Here is a 22003-nt window from a genome sequence, read left to right as displayed (position 1 = left end):
CCCCCCCTCACCCCCACTGTGTACCCCGTTGTCTGCATCACCGTGGATTAAAGGTACCTCATTTGCTTCAACAGTGCCTCCATCTTTCTTCTCTTCTATGTTCATAATCATATTTGTTTGCTCTCTAACTTACCCAGATTTCAGCACCCCTCTTCCCCCCCAGATGTCTGGATATCATGTCCTGAGCCTATTTACTCTCTATTTATTCTGACCAGAGCCGGGACAAGGTCCTCCAGCACCCAAGGCTGAGACACCAAAGTGCGCCCCTCCATCCCTCCCACCCCAGCTGTCAGTCACACACTGATTGCTATTAGACTAAGAGGCACCCCACCTTCATCTCTAGTTATCTGGCTTACAGTCACTGCCATGTATCCACTTTTCTTATTTCTCTTTGCTTCAAACACAATAGGGGAATGATAGCTGAATGAATTGTGCGCCCCCTCCTACCCTGTACCCTGAGGCTGGAGCCTCTCTCGTCTCTGTCTCGGCCCCGCTCTGCGCCCCTCCTACACTGGGCCCTGAGGCTGGTGCCTCTCTTGCCTTGGCCCAGCCCTGATTCTGACTATTAAGGAATGTAATCCTCCTTCACTGCTAGCCCTCTACGCATCTGATTGGTTGATAACGGTCATGTGAGGCAGAACAGACAATAAGGGCGCCCATTGAAATAGCCGTATTGAGGTGAAATTTTGGCCCGCGGTGCCCAATAAATAGCGGGCGCTGGGTCCAGTAGATAAAGGGAGGGGGGACACCAAGAGCCCAATAGTGTGATATTGTATAGATGATAATTAATAATGAGTAATATAACAATTTAATACTCACAAACCAGGGTTACCATTAGGCAACCACTGTGAAGGCAGGTGGGGAGATTAACCTGACCCCACTCAGAATTAAAAGTCGCTCTCTGTAGATGGGAAGAAGATGGGTACAACCCTCCACCCAGGGTGGACTTAGCAATATGTAGAAGCTTTCCAGAGGCGCCAATAGAATAAATGACGTGCAATGTTTACTTCCTGGTGCGGCCGCTCTGTGCGGCGATTGGCCGGGCGGGACCATGTGATGCCGCAAGCGTCCAAGAGTACGCATCACGGCATCACGTACGCCAGAGTGAGCTGCACAACGCGGCTCACTCCGACGTCCACACCAGAGAGCACCAGGCGTTGCGTTAGGGGCATGTTATGTGCCCTATAACATCCCCTAAACGCAACATCCTGGTGTGTAACTAGCCTTAAAGAAATTCTGTACTGAGAAAAACCTCCCCTGGGGGGTACTCAACTCGGGTGGGGGAAGCCTCCGGATCCTATCAAGGCTTCCCCCGTCCTCCTCGGCTCTCCGCTCGGAGATAGGCGGAAATAGCCGATCACTGTCGGCCCACTCTACTGCGAAGGCACAAGTCTCCTGTGCCTGCGTAGAAGAGCGGGCCCGATAAAGATCGGCTATTTCCACCTATCTCTGTGCGGAGAGCCACAACAGCGCCCCCGCTGGAGCCGGGAAGGTAAATAAATCTAGCTTGTCAGGCTTGTTGAGCCAGGATTGACGGAGACTTCGGGGGAGCCAGCGCTGGACTTCCTGCAGCTACAGGAATGGGGGAAGCCTCATTGGGACACCGAGGCTTCCCCCTCCCGAGGTGAGTACCCCCCAGGGGAACTTTTTTTTAATTACAGAGTCCCTTTAAAAGGAAATAAATATGGCCACCTCCCATAGAGCCTTTGCGTATATCTCTCTATCCCCTCGTTCCACCAGTGCCCCCCCCCCCCCCCCCGTCAAATTTAACACCTTTGAGACCCCTGAAGCCTTAAGAAGCACTTGCGTCCTCGAATGCTTCCAAAGACGGGCGCATCCCCACTGCACATGCGCAAGCCCGACTCACATGTCCGCAGTATGGATCCATTTGTTCCAAGAAGGGCCTAAGACATATTTGACCACGGTGGTTGAAGAACTTCACCGGGGCCCGGCACCGGAACCACAAGGACCGGTAGACTTTATGGGATCCAGAGCTTTCCCTCTCCATTGATGGAGTATCTAAGGTTTTTTTTAGCAGGTCATTTTGGCTCCCTCACTCCCGCGCTGACACGTGCCACCATAGACCGTAATATTATTATGGCTATAGCGGCGCTAAGAAGAAAACACTGTAAATCGGGTGCCGGCAGTAACCAAACCCTGAGTTACGCCACCAGGTTATCAGCAGGGGAATATGTTTGTTATATTCCCTGAGAGCGAGGGGAGCCGTATCTTGGCTTCTCCCCACGCCCAGAACAATATCACCGAGATAATACATACTCGCTATAGTATTGCTTTCATTTTTGTGGCTTTTAGGCAGTGAGATTCTGTGCACGTGTGAGTGTGCGTAGGCCTAATGAATTGTGCTGTTTGGTAGGTGGCCACACCCCTTTAACCCCTTGCCAAACGTTGTACACCGATTGGAGTAAAGGCGGGGCAGGCCCAGGAGTCAGGACCACTCCACGCCAATTGGCGTGATGTCCTGGGGCGGGGTTTTGCAGGAGATCACGCGCGCCGATGCATGCGCATCTCCGCTTGAATGACAGAGCTCCGTGTGACGGCTGACCCCTGGGCGGCAGGGAAGCGATCCGCTATCATAGGCTGAAGCCTATGACAGCCATTCGCACTGACTGGCTGGCGGGGGGATGGAGGGAGGGTATGTTAAAAAAAAAAAAAAGGCACAATTTATTGAAAAAATAAACAAATATTTGTTAAAAAATAAATAAACATTGGGGGAGCAATCACAGCCCACCAACAGAAAGCTCTGCTGGTGGGCAGAAAAGGGGGGAGGGGAAATCACTTGTGTGCTGAGTTGTACGGCCCTGCAGCAAGGCCTTAAAGCTGCAGTGGCCTAATTTGTAAAAAAAATGGCCTGGTCACCAGGGGAGGGGGGGGGGGGGGGGGGTTATGCCCGTGGTCCGTAAGTGGTTAATACTTCTTCTCAATTTAACCTATTTAATATTCCCCATAAGGATCTCTTCATGTCAGAGCAGGATCATCCACCAGGCAACCTAAGCAGGTGCCTGGCGCCTAGTGAGTGTCAAAGGGCCCATCTGCCACCTTTTTTGACCTCTCTTTTCTTCAACTGAACAAAATATTCACCCAACTTCAGTGAACTTGTGAGCTCTGCAAGTTATTAAGCTTTACCCACAGTGTGACTCGAGGAGCACCTTAAAGTGAACCAGAGACGAAGCGCCCTCGTGTATTTCACTATATATATCAGTGGGAACATTAGAGAAAACACCTACCCTGCTCTCTGTTTCATCCTTCACTGCTCAGCCTGCTTTTAATCAGCCCTGATAAAATCCCCGACTGAGCATGCAGTCTGGCTTTGCTCAGGAATCACCATAACTGAGTCATTATAGCAGAGCTAGAAGGGGGCAGGCTTGGGCTTGAAAAGACATCAGAGAAGACAGACTCAGCTATAATGATTCCTGAGCAAAGCCAGACTGAATGCTCAGTCGGGGATTTTATCAGGGCTGATAACAAGCAGGCAGAGCAGTGAAGAATGAAACAGAGAGCAGGGTAGGTGTTTTCTCTAATGTTCCCACTGATATATATGGTGAAATACACGAGGGTGCTTCGTCTCTGGTTCCCTCCCTTTAAAGAGACGCTGAAGTGAAGAAAAAATTATGGTATAATGAATTGGTTGTGTAGTACAGATAATTACTAGAACATTAGTAGCAAATAAAATATCCTCATGTTTTTATTTTCAGTTATATGTTTTTTTTTTATAATATTGCATCATTCTCTAATATTTGCTGTTTACACACTGCTCAGCATTCTAAATGATTTTACAGAGCAGACCAGTGAACTTCTGAACTGTCTTCTGCAGAAAAAAAACAATACAGTGACTGACAGTTGAGGAGATAATAAGCTTCAGAAGACAGAGCTCTCTGCGACTTTGAAAGTCGTGGAGCTCAATGGCTCTTCTGCATAGATAACAACTGGAGCTTCTTAACTCTTCCTGTACTGGAAACAAATTAGACGTATGTCTCTGCTCCTAATGTTTTATTTCTGAGCTGTACTACACATAGAAATCATATCATTTTTTTTCTGCTTCAGTGTCTCTTTAACTGAAAGCGGAAGGCGTAAACTTCCCATCATAAACAGATTACTACAGGTGGGTTGACGGGGAATTTAGGCCAGAATTGAGCCATTCTCTCTGGTCCTTTTCCCAACGCACGGTAATTCTCTGACAGTTTTGTTTCCCAGAAAATCCCCTTTTATTCTGCAAGTCTTTGGGACTCAATTTTCTGTAATAAAATCCTTATTAGTTTACACAAAAGAAGAAGAGCCAAGCAATGGCATCCTTTCAAACAACAGCTGCGCTTTATGTTACAAATACTTATTAATATCTCATTTCTTAGCCAGCTTTTGGGATATTACTCCCGCGGACCGGGCCCGGGTCAACAGCGGGGATTTTCTCTCCAATTTCCCTTTAAATGTCTAAGCTACAGCAAATCTGAATGAGCCCATTAAGAGAAAAAGATACGTCTTGTAAAATGTCACTTGTCGGTAAATATATGCGCTGAAGGTTGTGAGAACGGTTCGGTAAGCTCACGCCATAAACCAAATTATTGGCGAGAAAACTGCAGCGTTGGAGTCACGGGAGAATGCCAAACACATTCGGCTGCGTCTGCTGAAGCCATATACTGTATACTACAGGCGGGACTGAGCTGCTTTACTCAACTTAAGGTGGACCGGAACTCTTGCACAGGACAGAAGGAAAACAGAGAAATCCACCCTGTATGTATTTAGAGAGTTTAGACTGTCTAATTCCCCCTCATCTGTGACTAATCACAAGTGTAATTTGATCTCTCAGCTGTGCCTGCCCAGGAATCTTCTCTGCTACAGCAGAGCAGCTAATTTGTAATCACAGGATGTTAAAATTAACCTGAGATGAGCATTGATAAAAGTTTTATACGTACCTGGGGCTTCCTCCAGCTCCCTCCATGCAGATCGCTCCCTCGCCGCGGTCTAAAGTCTTCTAGATCGTCTGGTCTGAGCCTCGTTCTCCGCAGGCCAGTCAGGCGTACTGAGCATGCGTGGCCCGGCCGTTTGCACCTGCCCCGCCACTCTCCCGTTGCCGGGAGCATTCTATGCCTGCGCAGTATTGCGGCACAGGCACAGATCGCTCTTAGCCGCAGGAGCGAAACGGGGGAGCATGCTTGACCAACTGGCCGCAGAGAACTGGGCTGATACTGGACGATCTAGCAGGCTTTAGACCGCGGCAAGGAGTGATCTGCATGAAGGGGGCTGGAGGAAGCCCCAGGTATGTATGAATCTTTTATCAACCCTCATCTCAGGTTCACTTTAACCCTTTGTCTGCTTACATGAAAGCAGGAAGTAGACACACTGCAGATGTATTGCCGGATTTGTATCAGCTGTAACAAAGAACTGCTTTTCTTTAAAGGATTTTATGCTGTTGCACATCTTTTAGAGCAGAGAGGAAATTCTGTGTTCAGGTCCGCTTTAAAGCGGAGATCTGGGCAAAATTGTTGTTACTAGTAGGGACGATCAATGAGATGCAACTATTTCCGAGTTCATGCAGGATTATGTCAGTTTGTATGCAAATTTATACAACTTGAAGATTGACCAATCAAGTCCCAAAAGGGTTTAAAATGATTGGTCCATTTTCAAGCTGTATAAATCTACATTCAAATTTACATAATGCTGCATGAGCTCTGAAATATTTGCATGTCATTGATCTTCCCTCTTTAGAGTGTTGAGTTCACATTTCACATTATCGTAATTTTGCATCATAATTTGCAATTAAGATGCGAAATCGTATTGCAAAATTTCCATCAAATTCATAATTAATTTCACACATAACTGTCATATTATTTTCTTTCATTTTGCGATTATGCATAATTACACAAAAATGCGGAAATTACAAAACAAGTCAAAAATTGTGTTTCTCACAAACATCCTTGTAGTTCTTGAGAAAATCGATTTCCGTAAATTCACAGAATAAATGTTCTTTAAACTTGGAAAAATGACATTTTGCTGTTTTACTCTTTCATATATACAGAGTACAGGTAGTCCCCGACTTATGAACGCCCGACCTACGAACGGCCCGCCGATACGAACGGCATGGATTCTCTGTTTCCATGGGAACAAGTCAAAAACATTTTTTTTCAAATTGGACTTGTAGTTTTTGAGAAAATTTGATTTTAAAAAAGTCATAGAAAAAATTACTTTTAAACTTGTATAAGCAGGTACAGAGGGCAGAGGTGACACAGAGGGGGACCCTGGAGGCACAGAGGAGGTACAGAGGGCAGAGGTGACACAGAGGGGGACACTGGAGGCACAGAGGAAGTACAGAGGGCAGAGGTGACACAGAGGGGGACACTGGAGGCACAGAGGAGGTACAGGAGACAGAGATGGCACAGTGTTCCGACTTAAGAACAAATTCAGGTTAAGAACGAACCTACAGTCCCTATCTCGTTCGTTAACCGAGGACTACCTGGACTGAGTTTTGGATAGTAATTGTATGCATTTTAGGAAAACGGACAACATGGGGTCCTCCCTCCCAAGCTGCCCTTGTCACCCATACAGGCTGGTATAGCTAGAATTCAAAGCCCACACCACATGGGGCTCCACACCCTGAGCTATACCAGCTGCATGGTCCATGATCAGAATCAGAAACTTTTATTTCGCCAAGCACGACTGGGTCGTGCCCGGAATTGGGCTTGGCACGTACAGGGTACTGATACACAATATAGTTACAGATGCAGGACAGGACATGCAATAGGAACAGACCATTTACAGAATACAGAACATTATATGACCTTTATGCAGAGGAAGACAGTGTGGCATAGGTTACAATACTAAAACAACCAAAAGGTATGCTTAAGCTGAAGCGCCGTCTATGTGCAGAGTGCTTCAGTGCGTCATGGTATTGTGGGGTGAGGATTGCCATTTCCATGGAGAGAGTTCAGGAGGTTGACAGCCGAGGGAAAGAAGCTGTTCTTGTGTCTTGAGGTCCTGGTGTAGATGGTTTGGAACCGGAGCTTCCGGCTCAAGGGGAGCTGATTAAACAAGAGGTAGCCTGGGTGTGAGCGGTCGTTTGCGATCTTTAATGCTCTGGTGTTCAGCCTGGAGTGGTAGAGGAGGTCCAGAGTGGATGCAGGGAGATGTGGAAGAGAGCTGCTGCAAAGCCTTCCCCAGGCCATTTGTCCATACCATGTACAGAGGGCTCTTCCCCTTCTTCCATGTAAAATAAGTATTTAGAACTTGAAACTAGGTATATGTTAAAGAGTACCGTATATCTCATTTTACTGAGTATAAAAACTTTTTGAGGGGCAATTTTTAAAATCGATTTTCTTAAAAATGATGTCTTTTTGAAATTTTTTTTTTTATTCCCGCTATTGTCCCGGCCAAACGTTGCGTGAACGTTTTTTTGCAACTTACGTGAAAAATTGTTTCCAACTGCCATGTTCATAATTTTGCATAACATGCAACATCTCCAAATGGATTATGCAAAATCAATTCAATTTCAAATTCATAACTATAAGTCATTGTAATTACAAAATGTTATGCGAAATCAGCACATTACGATCATTAACTAGTTGTTACCTTTACAAAGCAGGGCACCAGGGCATCTGTGCATAAACGGAAATCTTAGGGAGATTCCGAAGTGACCTATGGCACGATGAGATAAATATATACTAACTAGCGGATGACCCGGCATTGCTCGGGTATGTATTTGGTTGTTGGCTCCGCCTACTTTTCCTGTCCCTAACACCCAAAGACTCAATGGCCATGTTTGTGAGCTTTGGGGTCCTTGGCTTCAATAATGCAAGAATGGAAGCAATTTGAATTTTCCCATTAAAATCAATTAAACAAATCTGATTGGCTGTTTGTGGCTCCACCCCCTTTTCTGAATTTGAACCCCAGTCATCCTATGACTGGCTGTACCAGGTTTGAGGCCTCTGCCAATCATGCTGCCCCCGTGCCCGTCAGTGTTAAAGTCTTACTTCTCCGCTGGAGCTTCTTATGGCCTCCTCCAGTGTCTGCTGCCACCGCAAGCACCTATACCAGATTATTCAGCGAATGTAATAATGTCACAACATGGAACAGGTGCTCGCGGTGACGGTGGACACTGGAGGAGGCGGACAGGTGAGACTTTTACACTGAGCACGGGCATGGGGGGGGGGGGGGGGTGCACTTACACACTTGCGGGGATGGCTGGGGTCCGTCTATTCTGAGGACCACCACCATTAACGCAGAACGCCTGTTTGAGCCCTTGTGACCAAGATTTTCCCGCCAGCAGATATTGGGCAAAAAACAATTTAAAGATCGATTGGGTGGCCATGTTGCAGTGGCGATTCTCTTCTGATTTGATAAAATTATTGAATTGGAAGGTTGATCGGTCAGCAATATCGAGTAATGTATGGGCACCCTTAGCTGCCTAGTTTTGCTGTACTGCGGTTATCTATTGTCTCAAGTACTGCTCCTCTTATCTCACTCGGCAGGATACATCGATCTGAATGGGAAGGACACTGTTGTGCCTGCAGTCTGCAGTGACATGAACACAACGTTCTCCCGATGTTCCTGCAGCCGGGGCGAGTGTCCCCCTGCAACTTCCGCTTCCGAGGAGGAATCCTGGAGGGACAACATTACTTTATTCAATGAGACAAAAGGTACTTTTTATTGAAAATAATAGCGTGGTTTGTTAATGCTGCTCTGTGCTTTCTTGAATCAGGGCAAACGTTAAAAACACGTAGATACTCACCTTAGTGGGGGGGGGGAGGGCTGTGGATCCCTTAGTGTCTTGCCTGGCCCTCTCTGCGTCCCCTCATCTCCACCGCCAACCCCCAATTCTAGCCTTCAACTTTAAGGTTAATAAGTGCCTGAGATTGATACATGCTATCTAATCGCACTGCTACTGACCCGAGGAAGCTGCTTCTAGCAGTGCAACGCATTGTTGAGTGCAAAAAATTGTCTTTTTAAAGTTTCAAGTCATTCGTCATTGAAGGTAGGACTCAGTTGTACCTTTTATATCTGTATATGAGTGATTAGGGGCCTCCTACTTGCTGTCTTTCATAGTCTATCCCTTTGGCAAGGCTATTGGAGTATTCCATCTAGTCGTTTTTTTCCTGAGTAAAGGCCAAGTGAGGGCGGCACTTCTCCTCATATGCATTGAGTGTTTCCTTTTCTAGAAACCCTGCCTTGCAAGTAAACCATCTCTACAATTGTTTGTTCTTTGGAAGTACTCGAGACCCAAAGGCACAGCCGGCGGGAGATTTGAGCGAAGGCCTAGCGGTGGAACAAGGGGGTTCAGAGAGAACTGAGAGGCTCTAAGTGATCCAGAGCCTTCCCTTCTCTTAGGTGAGCATATGACTTTTTTGTTTTACCAGATTACAGTTGTGCTTTAAATCACAGAGTTAAGAAAAACATACACTGTAGAGATTTCAGATAAGTGAGATGTTAGATTAGAATTAGAATGTCTGCACACAGCAATATTGCCGCAGCTTCGTACATCCCCTGTGAGAGATAAGAGCAGGACACAAAGCATTATAACACACATGCAGGACTTCTCATGAGCATCACCTCTCCGTTGGAACTCTCTCCCACAGCCTGTTCGTCATGCTTCAAGCCTGGAAACCTTCAAACGAACTCTCAGAACACACCTGTTCAGATGAGCTTAGCTAGCATTGGAGGCTCACTGCCTCATCCGCTAACCCTTTCCTCTTCTACCTTAGGGCTCTTTTCCACCAAAAATCACATTATGCAAGCGCAATCGCATGGTGACTTTCATGCGTTTTTCATCGAGTGGAAATTGCCATTTTGCGGCGTTTTTTTATGTGATTGGCTGCAGAAGAATCAGGTTTCGCTCAGGGCGCTGTGAAACCTAAGGCCGGCCCTGGCATCCTGTATGTATTTAGAGAGTTTAGTCTGTCTATTCCCCCCCTCATCTACGACTAATTGCTACTGTAATTTGATCTCTCAGTTGTGTTAGCTGGTTGCCACAACAGAGCAGCTAATTTGTAAACACAGGATGTTAACAATACGTCTGCTTCCATGAAAGCTGGACGTAGACACACTGCAGATTTATTGCAGGATTTGTGTCAGCTGTAATAAAGAAATGTTTTTCTTTAACCCCCTTGGCAGTATGATTCTTTCCGGATTTTAGGGGCTAAAAGCAGTGCAATTTTTTTGCACCCTTTCAGACCGTAAAACCTGGAAAAAAATCATACTGCCAGGAAGATCTGCAGCAGTTCTGCAATCACTCTCCTCCCTGGATCCAGCGCTGCAGTTATGCCTCCATCCGCTGGGTGTCGCTGCGACTCTAAAGTGAAATTGCCAGCTGTCGTCATGACGACAACCAGCAATCTCATCAGGTGGAAGCAGAGCCCCAGAGGAGAGGAAGAAGAATGGCAGCCGAGGTCAGGATCCCCCGGGAGGTACGTAGAAATGCCCACTGCGCGCTGTACTCTGCACACAGCCTCCGGCGGCTACCTCTAGCAGAGGTCGGGATTACCACTCTGAGCTGTGGTTTTCCACCCCGAGCCTAGCTCGGGAATACCGCCAAAGAAGTTAAAGATGCTGTTACGTATCTTTTAGAACAGAGAGGAAGTTCTGAGTTCAGGTCCATTTTAAGCTCTGGGAGTTTTTCCACCTCTTTAATAAGATCCTCTGTCTGAAATCACGTTGTGGACATCTTTGCCATGCTCTATACGACGTTTCTGACAAAAGCGATTTTCTAAGCGGTTTTGTAATTCACTCCCTACGCAAGTCAGGAAGTGAACTCTTTGACCCAGAAAAGAATAAATACAAATGTATTTATTCTCAAAAACGCAAACACAATCGCAGCATAAAGCGGTTTTGTGAGCATTTACCTTCCATTAGAGCAAAATCGCCCCAAAAATGGTACAGGCACCACTTTGCTGAACGCACATAGAGATTCATTGCACAAGTGTTTTGTGGGCGATTTTAAAAATCGCTTGCTCTTGAAGAAAAGCCGAAAATGCCTCTAGTGTGCCCTTAATGTTTTTTTTTTTTTTAAATAAAAATGTCTTCCCCCTCCCCCCCCCTCCCCGAGAGCCAATCCGTGTGATTGGCTCTCATAAGCATCAGCCTATGAGAGCGATCACTTTGTGAGCCACTCGAGGGGACAGTGCGGTGACAGAGCTGTCCCCCATACAGCGATGCAGTGGATCACAGCGCTGTACATGTAAATAACCGTTTGTTTGTTTTTAACAGCCTGCCACCCGTAATCGTGGGCAGGCAGGCTGATCACGGGGCTCTGCTCTGTGACTCTGCAGGGAACGTTTGCGCATGCGCGCCAGCGTTCCCTGCTAATCTCCGCCCCCAGGACTTGACGCCAATCAGCGTTAGGCGGTCCTGAGGGAGCCACTCTGCGGAAATTCTGCTATGGTGCCCCATAGCTTCCGCGATCACCATTAAAATCAGGCTACCATTGCAATAGTAAAATCGCAAGCATTTTTTTATAATGGCAACACAACTGGTGAAAAAGAGCCTTTAGTTTCTCCTCCTCACTACCCTCTAGATTGTAAGCTTGCAAGGACAGGATCTTCCCTCTAGTGTTTCTTGTTTCTACTGTACTTTATCATATTCCTATCTGCACTGCTGATATCTCAAACCACACATCAGCTATAAATGTATCTGTACCTGTATTGCTGGATGTCCTGATTGTACAGTGTGTTGCACTGCTCATGTATCTATGCTCTGTATTCGTGTATGTTCTGTACTATGTACAGCGCTATGGAAGATGTTGGTGCTATAGAAATTAAAAATATGAGTAATAATAAAACATTTGCCTGTAGTTCCTGAGCCGCATGCCCTATCCCAAGAGAAACCAATCCAGCAAGTCGCTGCTCGGAGCCAGTCCCGTGCCGCTGGAACCTGAGCCGCTGCTTCCAGGACAGCCCGATCACACAGGTGTCTCTCCTCACCGACAGAGTTTCATTTTAATGCAGGAACAATGCTTCCCCCTAACCGGGAGTAAATATCTCCAGTCATTTGTCACAGCTGTCAAAACAAATCGATCAAAAAAAAGGAATGCCGTGGAGAGCGAGGCCCCTGCCTCCGTGCGTCCGCTAGATGGCAGCGACATCCTAGCAATGAGCCGGCCCCATGCCAAGCCAAAAGCAGGAGAAGAAAGGGGGCGTGCGCAGAGACCCCCCTTCAGTGACGTCACAGCCTGTGCTGGGAAGTATAGGCTGTGCTGTCACGCCAGTGTCAGTCTGATGAAGATTGGCACTCAGGTAAGCTGTCATTCATTCTCAATGTCAGGAGCTTGCTTTCCAGGCTGTGGGCTGCAGCAGCCGCTGTTGTTGCTTGCAGCCTCTGTGTCTGTCTGTGTGTGTCAGTGTGTGTGTGTGTGAGTGTGTGCGCGCTCTCATAGCAGCGTGTGCCTCCCTCTCTCTCTCTTTTTTTCTATTTTTTTTTTTAACACAGTCCCATTGCCGAAGCTCTCCATACAGACAGGGCACTGGAGGAGGAGGAGGCGGCGGCAGTGAGGGGCAACCTTAACTGCTAATGCAATCAGTCCTCGCCGCCCGGACCCAAGCGTGCGCGCGTATTTTTTCTGCTCTAGCCATATAGATCTATATATATATATATATATACATACATACATACATACATCTATATTTATGCAATAGCTACCAAATTCTACATAAATAGATGCACAGACACACATGAATACCTATTTAGGAAACACGTTAATACGCACGCAGACACACACACACACATTTACACACGCAGATTTGCGCTTTTTATTTCCATACAGCGCAGCTTTAGGATTGTTTATAAAACACCTTCATGCGCTCACCATTATTAAAAAAAAGATTTTTTTTTATTTAAATCAAACTCATGTCTAGACCTGCACAGATATTTTTTTCTCTTTTTAATTAGAAGACAAAATATTTTGCATGCATTAACTCATTATAAACTTTAAAAAAAAACGTTTGACATGATTGTCTTCGAGGAAAGGATTTCTTGTTTTGGACCCATTTCCTCCTTTTCTGTTTTTGTTTTTTTTCAGAGGAAAAAAACATTTTTCTTATTTTTTTTTTAGAGCTGAACTCCTAGTTGGGATTTGGTTGAGGCTGCCGGCTATAGAGAGAGGAGACACAGCGAGTGTTGTGATTGAGAGTCTGTGATTTTGGTATTTTTGTGTTTTGGGGTATTGGGTTTGAGTGTGGCGGTAGGTAATTTTGTGCACTGCCTTGTTGAAGGGGAGGGGGGGGGGGGGGGGAAGTTACAGTGCGTTTTATCGGCAGCTGTGTTGCTGTTTGAGCAGAAAATGATCACTGCAGCGTTGGGCTGCCAAATAACTCGAGCAGTTCTATTCTCTGTGTACTTGCTTGGCTCGTTTTATGATTAATAACAAACCCGGCTAGTGGTTTATTGTATTGGAGAGCGTGGGCTGTGTTTGAATTATTCACGTTGCACTGTGTTGTTTTGCGTCTTTTGGTGAATTTGCATAAATTCAGAGCTGATGTATTCTAGATCGTTTTTAAATGCCCGTTACTCTAGGGGGGGAGGGGGGAAGCCCTTCCGGGGGGCCACCGCTTGGCGAGGTGGTCGTTTTTCCTGACTTTACTTCTCCATTGAAAGGTTTCAGCTCATTCTCGAGCGAGGATCATCTATTGAGCTATTAAGAGTCCTGTCATGTTGTTTTAATTAAGTCTGACTAATCCTATAGTGAGTGGTTTCAGCAAATTTGCTTTCTCTGATGCTCTGATAGAGGCTAAACTTTTTATTTTTATTTTTAATTTATAAAGCTAAAGTTTTTTTTTAATTATTTTTAATTTTTTTTAGAGTTGTATGGCTTTGTGATGACTGTACATTTGTAAATTTAAAGGCCGGAGAGTTAAGAGGTGACCGTTAAGGAGTAATAATTAAATCTCCCGTCCTCGCGTCTTGCGGCCGCCTCTGTTTAATTGACAGCGCTATTGGATTTCGCACGCTCACACTGCATTTCCAATACCAAATTGATTATAATGATGGACTCAGAGCACCTTAACAAGCTCCACGGTCACATTCATTAAGCGATAGTAAAATCGGCTGGCTGGTGAGCAGTAAAGTAGACAGTAGAGGGTAGAAGTTCCAGTGTGCATTCTTGTCTTTTTTTTTCTCCAGCAGAAAAGCTTTCGGAGCGATAAATAATTTGCGTAGTAAACTTTTCATCTGGTCTCCACCACGCGCCCAGCGCAGGCATTTCTCTACTACGCCGAGGTTTTAATTTGTGATAATCCACAGTTTAAATGGCGTTCATTTGCATTCTACAGATGGGTCGTGCGGTAATCATCTTTCCCAAGGATTTTAATTGTAGCAATTAAGAAGGAAGGAAACAGCATTTTGTGTTGCCGTGGACTGGGTACATCTGCTGTTTAAAAAAAAAAGGGGGGGGGGGGTGTTGGAGAAGGTGCTTTCTGAGATCCAAATGTTTCTGTCCTGGTCCTCACAACAGGAGATAATACATTAGTCGTCACCAATGTTGTTTATTTTTTTTTTTGCGCTCAGTGTATCTGCTGACAAGCGAGCTTCCTGTTAACTAAGTTTAGAAAACTTTTTGTGTGTGTGCTTAGGGAATTATTTCTGGCCTCGTCGCTGTGCTGCTGGCGTGTTTACCGCTGGCTGTCTGGGTGGTACGCTGCAGGATTACCGTGTCAGTGATACCCAAATGAAACTAATGATCTGGAATAATACATCAGACAAAGCCTTATTATTGGCCCCCTGGCTGATGCGCAAGCACTCGTTTCATTTTGAGGTATTGGTGGGACTCCTATGACAAACGACGGCTCTGCCTCTGTTCTTATAACTATATTGATAGAGTGGTGGGGGGAGGAGGGGGATTTGGTGTGGAATGGTTAAATACTGACAAGGAAGCAAAGGGTCTCGGTGTAATGATAGACCGGTGCTCCTTAGTGTTAGTGTGGAACTCTGTGAATGGAGCCGATCGAGGGGTTAGGTGTATGTACTGTAATGTACAGACACTTGTACTGTCGCCAGGGTGCTGGCCTGGCTGATGTTATATTTGCACCCTGCGGGATAATATTGCCAGGCTTATGCCAAAGACGGTAGAGAAATCGGTGATCAGATTGAGTTATGCTCTAAAATTATTTTTTGTGTGTGTATTTAATACAACAATAAAACAAACAAACAACGGAACAAGAATCCCAGCTGTCTTTTGTCCATCTTGGGCTAATGAATTCTGCACAGAACTGAATGCTTTAAAGTTTAAATGATACAATAATAGAATAAACAACAAGAATCCCAACTGTCCTTTGTCCACGCTAAGCTAATGAATTCTGCACAGGTCTGAATAAAGCTCCCTCTGTCACTGCAGCCTCATAGCCAGCGTGGGATAGACCAGGCGAGCTGATAAAGAGGTTTCATCTGTAAGGTTAGATGGTATTCCATGGACGTGAGTCAGTCCGAGACCCCAGTAAAGGATATTATATAGATGATGCATGTGATATCCAGTGTAATTATTCCTGTGTCTCTTATTGTCTTGTGAGTGCTTTTATTCCAGTGTAGATGTTAACGTGTGTGACATTTGGTCCTATGGACGGCTGCAGAGCTGTGTTATATTTTACTCTGTTATCGGTAGTGTACGTATTAAATATAACTTCCATACAATATAACTAGATACCGACTTTATGTCCCACATGGTCACCTGCTGGGGGGTTGCAGACCTGAGACTGTGGTAGAAAATACATGCAAACACACTAAAAGGCATGTGGATGAATGCATCCTGAGGCTAAAACAGCATACATCATCATATCATCATGCCAAGGACAGTCATACTGGACAGTCGCCAGGTTTAGTCCACCCGGGGAGGGGGGGGGGGGGGGGGGGGCAGGGGGTGCGATGTCCCGCAACAAGGCAGCTATTAAACGCGCAAAAGCACGGCTAAACACGTAAAGCAGAGATAACTTTTTCTTGATTCATGTGTCACAGAACCTATCTTCTGTGACTGAACCCCAATAATCTGTGTCTCCCTATAAGAAGAACCTATCTTCTGTGACTGAACCCCAATAACCTGTCTCTTTATAAGAACCTATCTTCTGTGGTTGAACCCCAATAAACCTGTGTCTCCCTAGAAGAAGAAGCTATCCTCTGTGACTGAACCCCACTAACCTCTGTCTCCCTATAAGAAGAACCTATCTTCTGTGACTGAACCCCAATAACCTGTGTCTCCCTATAAGAAGAACCTATCTTCCATGACTGAACCCCAATAACCTGTCTCTTTATAAGAACCTATCTTCTGTGGTTGAACCCCAATAAACCTGTGTCTCCCTATAAGAAGAACCTATCTTCCATGTCTGAACCCCAATAACCTGTCTCTTTATAAGAACCTATCTTCTGTGGTTGAACCCCAATAAACCTGTGTCTCCCTATAAGAAGAACCTATCTTCCATGTCTGAACCCCAATAACCTGTCTCTTTATAAGAACCTATCTTCTGTGGTTGAACCCCAATAACCTGTGTCTCCCTATAAGAAGAACCTATCTTCCATGACTGAACCCCAATAACCTCTGTCTCTCTATAAGTAGAACCTATCTTCTGTGACTGAACCCCAATAACCTGTGTCTCCCTATAAGAAGAACCTATCTTCCATGACTGAACCCCAATAACCTGTGTCTCTTTATAAGAAGAACCTCTCTTCTCTGACTGAACCCCAATAACCCATGTCTCCCTATAAGAAGGACCTATCTTCCATGACTGAACCCCAATAACCTGTGTCTCCCTATAAGAAGAACCTATCTTCTGTGACTGAACCCCAATAACCCATGTCTCCCTATAAGAAGAACCTATCTTCTGTGACTGAACCCCAATAACCTGTGCCTTCCTATAAGAAGGACCTATCTTCTTTGACTGAACCCCAATAAACTTTGTCTCCCTATAAGAACCTATCTTCTGTGACTGAACCCCAATAACCCATGTTTCCCTATAAGAAGAACGTATCTTCTGTGACTGAACCCCAATAACCTGTATCTCCCTATAAGAAGAACCTACCCTCTGTGGCTGAACCCCAATAACCCATGTCTCCCTATAAGAAGAACTTATCTTCTGTTGCTGAACCCCAATATCCTTTGTCTCCCTATAAGAAGAACCTATCCTCGGTGACTGAACCCCAATAACCTTTGTCTCCCTATAAGAAGAACCTATCCTCTGCGACTGAACCCCAATAACCCATGGTTCCCTATAAGAACTTATCTTCTGTGGCTGAACCCCAATAACCTGTGTCTCCCTATAAGAAGAACCTATCTTCTGTGACTGAACCCCAATAACCTGTGTCTCTTTATAAGAACCTATCTTCTGTGGCTGAACCCCAATAACCTGTGTCTCCCTATACTTTTGGTGGGACTCGTCTTCTGCTAAATAAACTCATCATGTAAGCTGACTTTTGTATGCAGAGAAATAAACTTTTATATAGAAGACGATAATTATTATATGTAAATACTCCTGAAAGTGTGTAGACTAACTTGTTCACGTAAGAGCCAATAACCACCCAACACAACTCCACACATTACTGATGGCACCGAGATAGAGTGAGGATCCACGAGGTGGAGAATTTAGGGCAGATTTTGGGTCACGTGGACAGCCGTGGAGCTATGGCAGAGACGACACTGCTATAATCTGCAATGTATGAACTCCTCCTCAGCCGCTGTACTCTGGATGTTTAATGCTGAGGGTCCCTTGGGGGTTGTGTAAGGCGATGCATTACCCTCTGTATAATATAGTTATGATACATTTCCCTGGGATCAATTGCACATTATGTCATAACGCTCTAGTGCTGGAGAAGTACGAGACCGTCAGGCAATGCTAACTACCAGCAAGTGGCAAGGCATCAGGGGCGTAGCAATAGGGGTTGCAGAGGTTGCGACCGCATCGGGGCCCTTGGGCCAGAGGGGCCCCATAGGGCTCTCCTTCAATTGCAGTATTAGCTCTCTATTGGTCCTGTGCTGGTAATAATCACTTCTATAGATACTTTGAATAGTGGTAATCATTAACAAACTGTTTCCCATCCCCTTCTTGCACCTCTTACACTGTAATTGCCATTGGCGGGTTTTGGTGCGCCGAATCAATTGCTATCTATAGAGTGCTTGGGGGGCCCAATGTAGAATTTGCATCGGGGCCCACAGCTCGTAAGCTACGCCACTGCAAGGCATCCTGGGACTTGTAGTTCGTGTACCCTGGAAGTAGAGGGACCTCGGAGGGCTCTACCAATATGATTTGTATAGGAATATGCAAAAAAGTCTACACCTTTGGAGTAATTTTTTTAAATGCTTGTGTATCTATGACAAAGCATGAAGCTGTTGGGTGAAATAAGAAAAGCTCCACCATTCTGTGTGTTCAGTCTTGGCCAGCCGTTCAACATTCAGCCTCAGTTGTTTCAGGGATCAATCCACGCCGTCGTTTTTTCGGCAAATTAGTGAAAAAAAAACCCTCAACTTTGTGAAAGTAAATGATCTGAAAACACCATAAACAAAGCAACACCTCTAAATTACATTACGGCTCTCCTCGTTAGGCCTTGTAAAGGTCAAAGACCTGTTACTGTTTAATAACAAAGAACACTAATCTAAAGCCGAATTATTGAGAATTTTTTTTTTTGAGCGCATAGCTCAATTTTTCCCCCCGCTAAGTGATTCCAGCTTGAGGGCCTCTGAGAGCACACAGATACCTCCATGAAAAGCTCGCACCTCCACAAAGCAGGTTCTCCAAGAATTAGGGGCCTCCTAAAACTATCTAACCAACCACAAGTGGTTTCATTTCTAGCTCGTAGACCTACAGCAGGAACATCTTGCCACAGAGCGTGATACAACTACGTCATACCCAGTGTTTTCATTTTATATCAGGGATGTATGTTAGAAAAGTTTTAATTTAATAATGGGCTATGGGATGAAGTCAACAAGTAAAATCACAAATTATTATTATTTAGTATATATATAGCGCCATCTTCCGCAGCGCTGTACAGAGTATATTGTCTTGTCACTTAACTGTCTCCCAGAGGGACTCACAATCGAGTCCTACTATAGTCATGGGCAGCACGGTGGCGTAGTGGTTAGCTCTCTCGTCTTGCAGCGCTGGGTCCCTGGTTCAAATCCCAGCCAGGGCACTATCTGCAAAGAGTTTGTATGTTCTCTCCGTGTCTGTGTGGGTTTCCTCCGGGCCCTCCTGTTTCCTCCCACATTCCAAAAACATACGGATAAATTAATTGGCTCCCCCCTAAAAAATTGGCCCTAGACTACAGTACTTACACTACATAATATAGACATATGGCAATGGTAGGGATTAGATTGTGAGCTCCTTTGAGGGACAGTTAGAGACAAGACAATATATTTATATATATATATATATATATATATATATATATATATATATATATATATATATACACTGTACAGCGCTGCGTAATATGTCGGTGCTATATAAATACTAAATAATAATAATAATAATAGTCATATATCAAATCAAAGATAGATAGAAAATCCCGCCCTTCACATCCGGCTAACTGCGAATTGTTGTTTATTTATTTATTATGAGAATATAAGACCATTTCCGAAATTATTGACGGTAATCAATGTAAAATTGACCTCCTGTAAACAGGTCAATTTTACATCCACTTGAACCGAATAAAAAAAAAAAAATATCTAAGTGGAAATCATTAGACGGTTGGATCTCGAGCGAGCAGCGTAAAGGGAGAGGTGTAAATTGGCGCTATTCTGTCCAGCTGCTAGGAAATGAATGAATCTACGGGAGAGGGAGGTGGAAAGGGTTACAGGCCTCTATTCTTTGCTTTCGGAGCCTGCCATTTCTTTGTGTGTAATCCTTGCTCTATTTGCAGGGCTCAGATAGTCTAGCGTCTTAGAAACGAGAGGAATGAGAGCAGTGATCCGGTCTCCGGGGTGCCATTCAGCCTGTGCAGAGGCACAATATGACCGACTGTAGCTGCCTAAACTGCCGCCGCCGGCGCTGGAGAATGAACCGGCACAAATCATTGCCCTGAAACACAAGATCGGGCCGCGTTTGTTTGCTAGTCACTCACTGTATCACCTATCAGCTCCTAATGTATTAATTAGAGCGCCGGGTCTGATGCAAACGTGAAAACAATGAGATGGATGGCGAATTCTCCACCGAGAGCCACATGGACTGACTGCTCTCCTTCTATTCTGAGGATAGGGGGAAGGCCATTTCTGGGGTTATTCTATGCAGGTTATATTATTACTAATCCTAATGGGCATAATCAGAGATTCGCAACCATTCACAACTCACATTTACAAAATGGTATAATAAACACATTATGCAATGCAACAAAAAAGGAAACTTGTGCAAATTATTGTTTCCGGTACAGAAATAGGCAGACTAAAGAAATCACAAATGCAGTCATTCAGTAATCACAGACTAAATAAATGAAACAATATACAGTACAACACACACAACGGCATAAACACACAATATACATACACAGTACACACGTGCACACACCAGCATATACAGCAAAAATATGCATTACATATACTGCAAAAACACAAACACAATATACACACACATACTGTATGATATACACATATACAACATACATTCACACAGTACACACACACGCACCAGCATATAAAGTAAAAACATTTGCACACAACAGCATACACAACAAAAACACACACCCTACATACACACATTGGCACATGTTTATACACAACACATACACACTGTACATACACGCGCATAAGCAAGTAAAAACATACTCCACACATATGCACGCATACGTACACACCACACATACACACGCATACGTACACACCACACATACACACGCATACGTACACACCACACATACACACGCATACGTACGTAGCACACATACACACGCATACGTACACACCACGCATACGTACACGCCACACATACACGCATACGTACACACCACACATACACGCATACGTACACACCACACATACACACGCATACGTACGTAGCACACATACACACGCATACGTACACACCACGCATACGTACACGCCACACATACACGCATACGTACACACCACACATACACGCATACGTACACACCACACATACACACACATACGTACACACGCATGCGTACACACCACACATACACACGCATACGTACACACTACACATACACACGCATACGTACACACTACACATACACACGCATACGTACACGCCACACATACACACTACACATATGCACACACCACACATACACACTACACATATGCACACACCACACATACACACGCATACGTACACATCACACATACACACTACACATATGCACACACCACACATACACACTACACATATGCACACACCACACATACACACGCATACGTACACGCCACACATACTGTATGATATACACATATACAACATACATTCACACAGTACACACACACGCACCAGCATATAAAGTAAAAACATTTGCACACAACAGCATACACAACAAAAACACACACCCTACATACACACATTGGCACATGTTTATACACAACACATACACACTGTACATACACGCGCATAAGCAAGTAAAAACATACTCCACACATACGCACGCATACGTACACACCACACATACACACGCATACGTACACACCACACATACACACGCATACGTACACACCACACATACACACGCATACGTACGTAGCACACATACACACGCATACGTACGTAGCACACATACACACGCATACGTACACACCACGCATACGTACACGCCACACATACACGCATACGTACACACCACACATACACGCATACGTACACACCACACATACACACGCATACGTACGTAGCACACATACACACGCATACGTACACACCACGCATACGTACACGCCACACATACACGCATACGTACACACCACACATACACGCATACGTACACACCACACATACACACGCATACGTACACACGCATGCGTACACACCACACATACACACGCATACGTACACACTACACATACACACGCATACGTACACACTACACATAC

The 22003-nt window shown here is 45.0% G+C and overlaps 2 protein-coding genes across 9 annotated transcripts in view; one reads left to right on the top strand and one right to left on the bottom strand.

Annotated features, from left to right (window-relative positions):
- The window catches only part of TMEM218 (transmembrane protein 218), a 101974-nt gene extending 90006 nt beyond the window's left edge, over nucleotides 1-11968 (bottom strand). Inside the window, exon 1 of the mRNA XM_068238896.1 lies at nucleotides 11787-11968. Coding sequence (XP_068094997.1) covers nucleotides 11787-11806 — 20 coding nt within the window. The 5' untranslated portion in view covers nucleotides 11807-11968. The remainder of the gene's footprint in view (nucleotides 1-11786) is intronic.
- Nucleotides 1-22003, top strand: part of PKNOX2 (PBX/knotted 1 homeobox 2) — a 603376-nt gene that overhangs the window by 57814 nt on the left and 523559 nt on the right. For 6 of the 8 annotated variants that reach the window (XM_068238894.1, XM_068238895.1, XM_068238884.1 and 3 more), the window contains one exon: nucleotides 8478-8645. The exons of 1 other annotated variant lie outside the window; for it this stretch is intronic. The gene's annotated coding sequence lies outside the window, so the exon portion shown is untranslated. Of the gene's footprint in view, nucleotides 1-8477; nucleotides 8646-11927; nucleotides 12234-22003 lie in introns of those variants that run through there. One more of the 8 variants, XM_068238886.1, reaches the window with a different exon arrangement.

The sequence above is a fragment of the Hyperolius riggenbachi genome, chromosome 6 (assembly GCF_040937935.1).
Source record: "Hyperolius riggenbachi isolate aHypRig1 chromosome 6, aHypRig1.pri, whole genome shotgun sequence".
Classification (NCBI taxonomy): Eukaryota; Metazoa; Chordata; class Amphibia; order Anura; family Hyperoliidae; genus Hyperolius; species Hyperolius riggenbachi.
The sequence above is the reverse complement of the archived record's forward strand: the minus strand, read 5'-3'. Positions and strand labels throughout refer to the sequence as shown.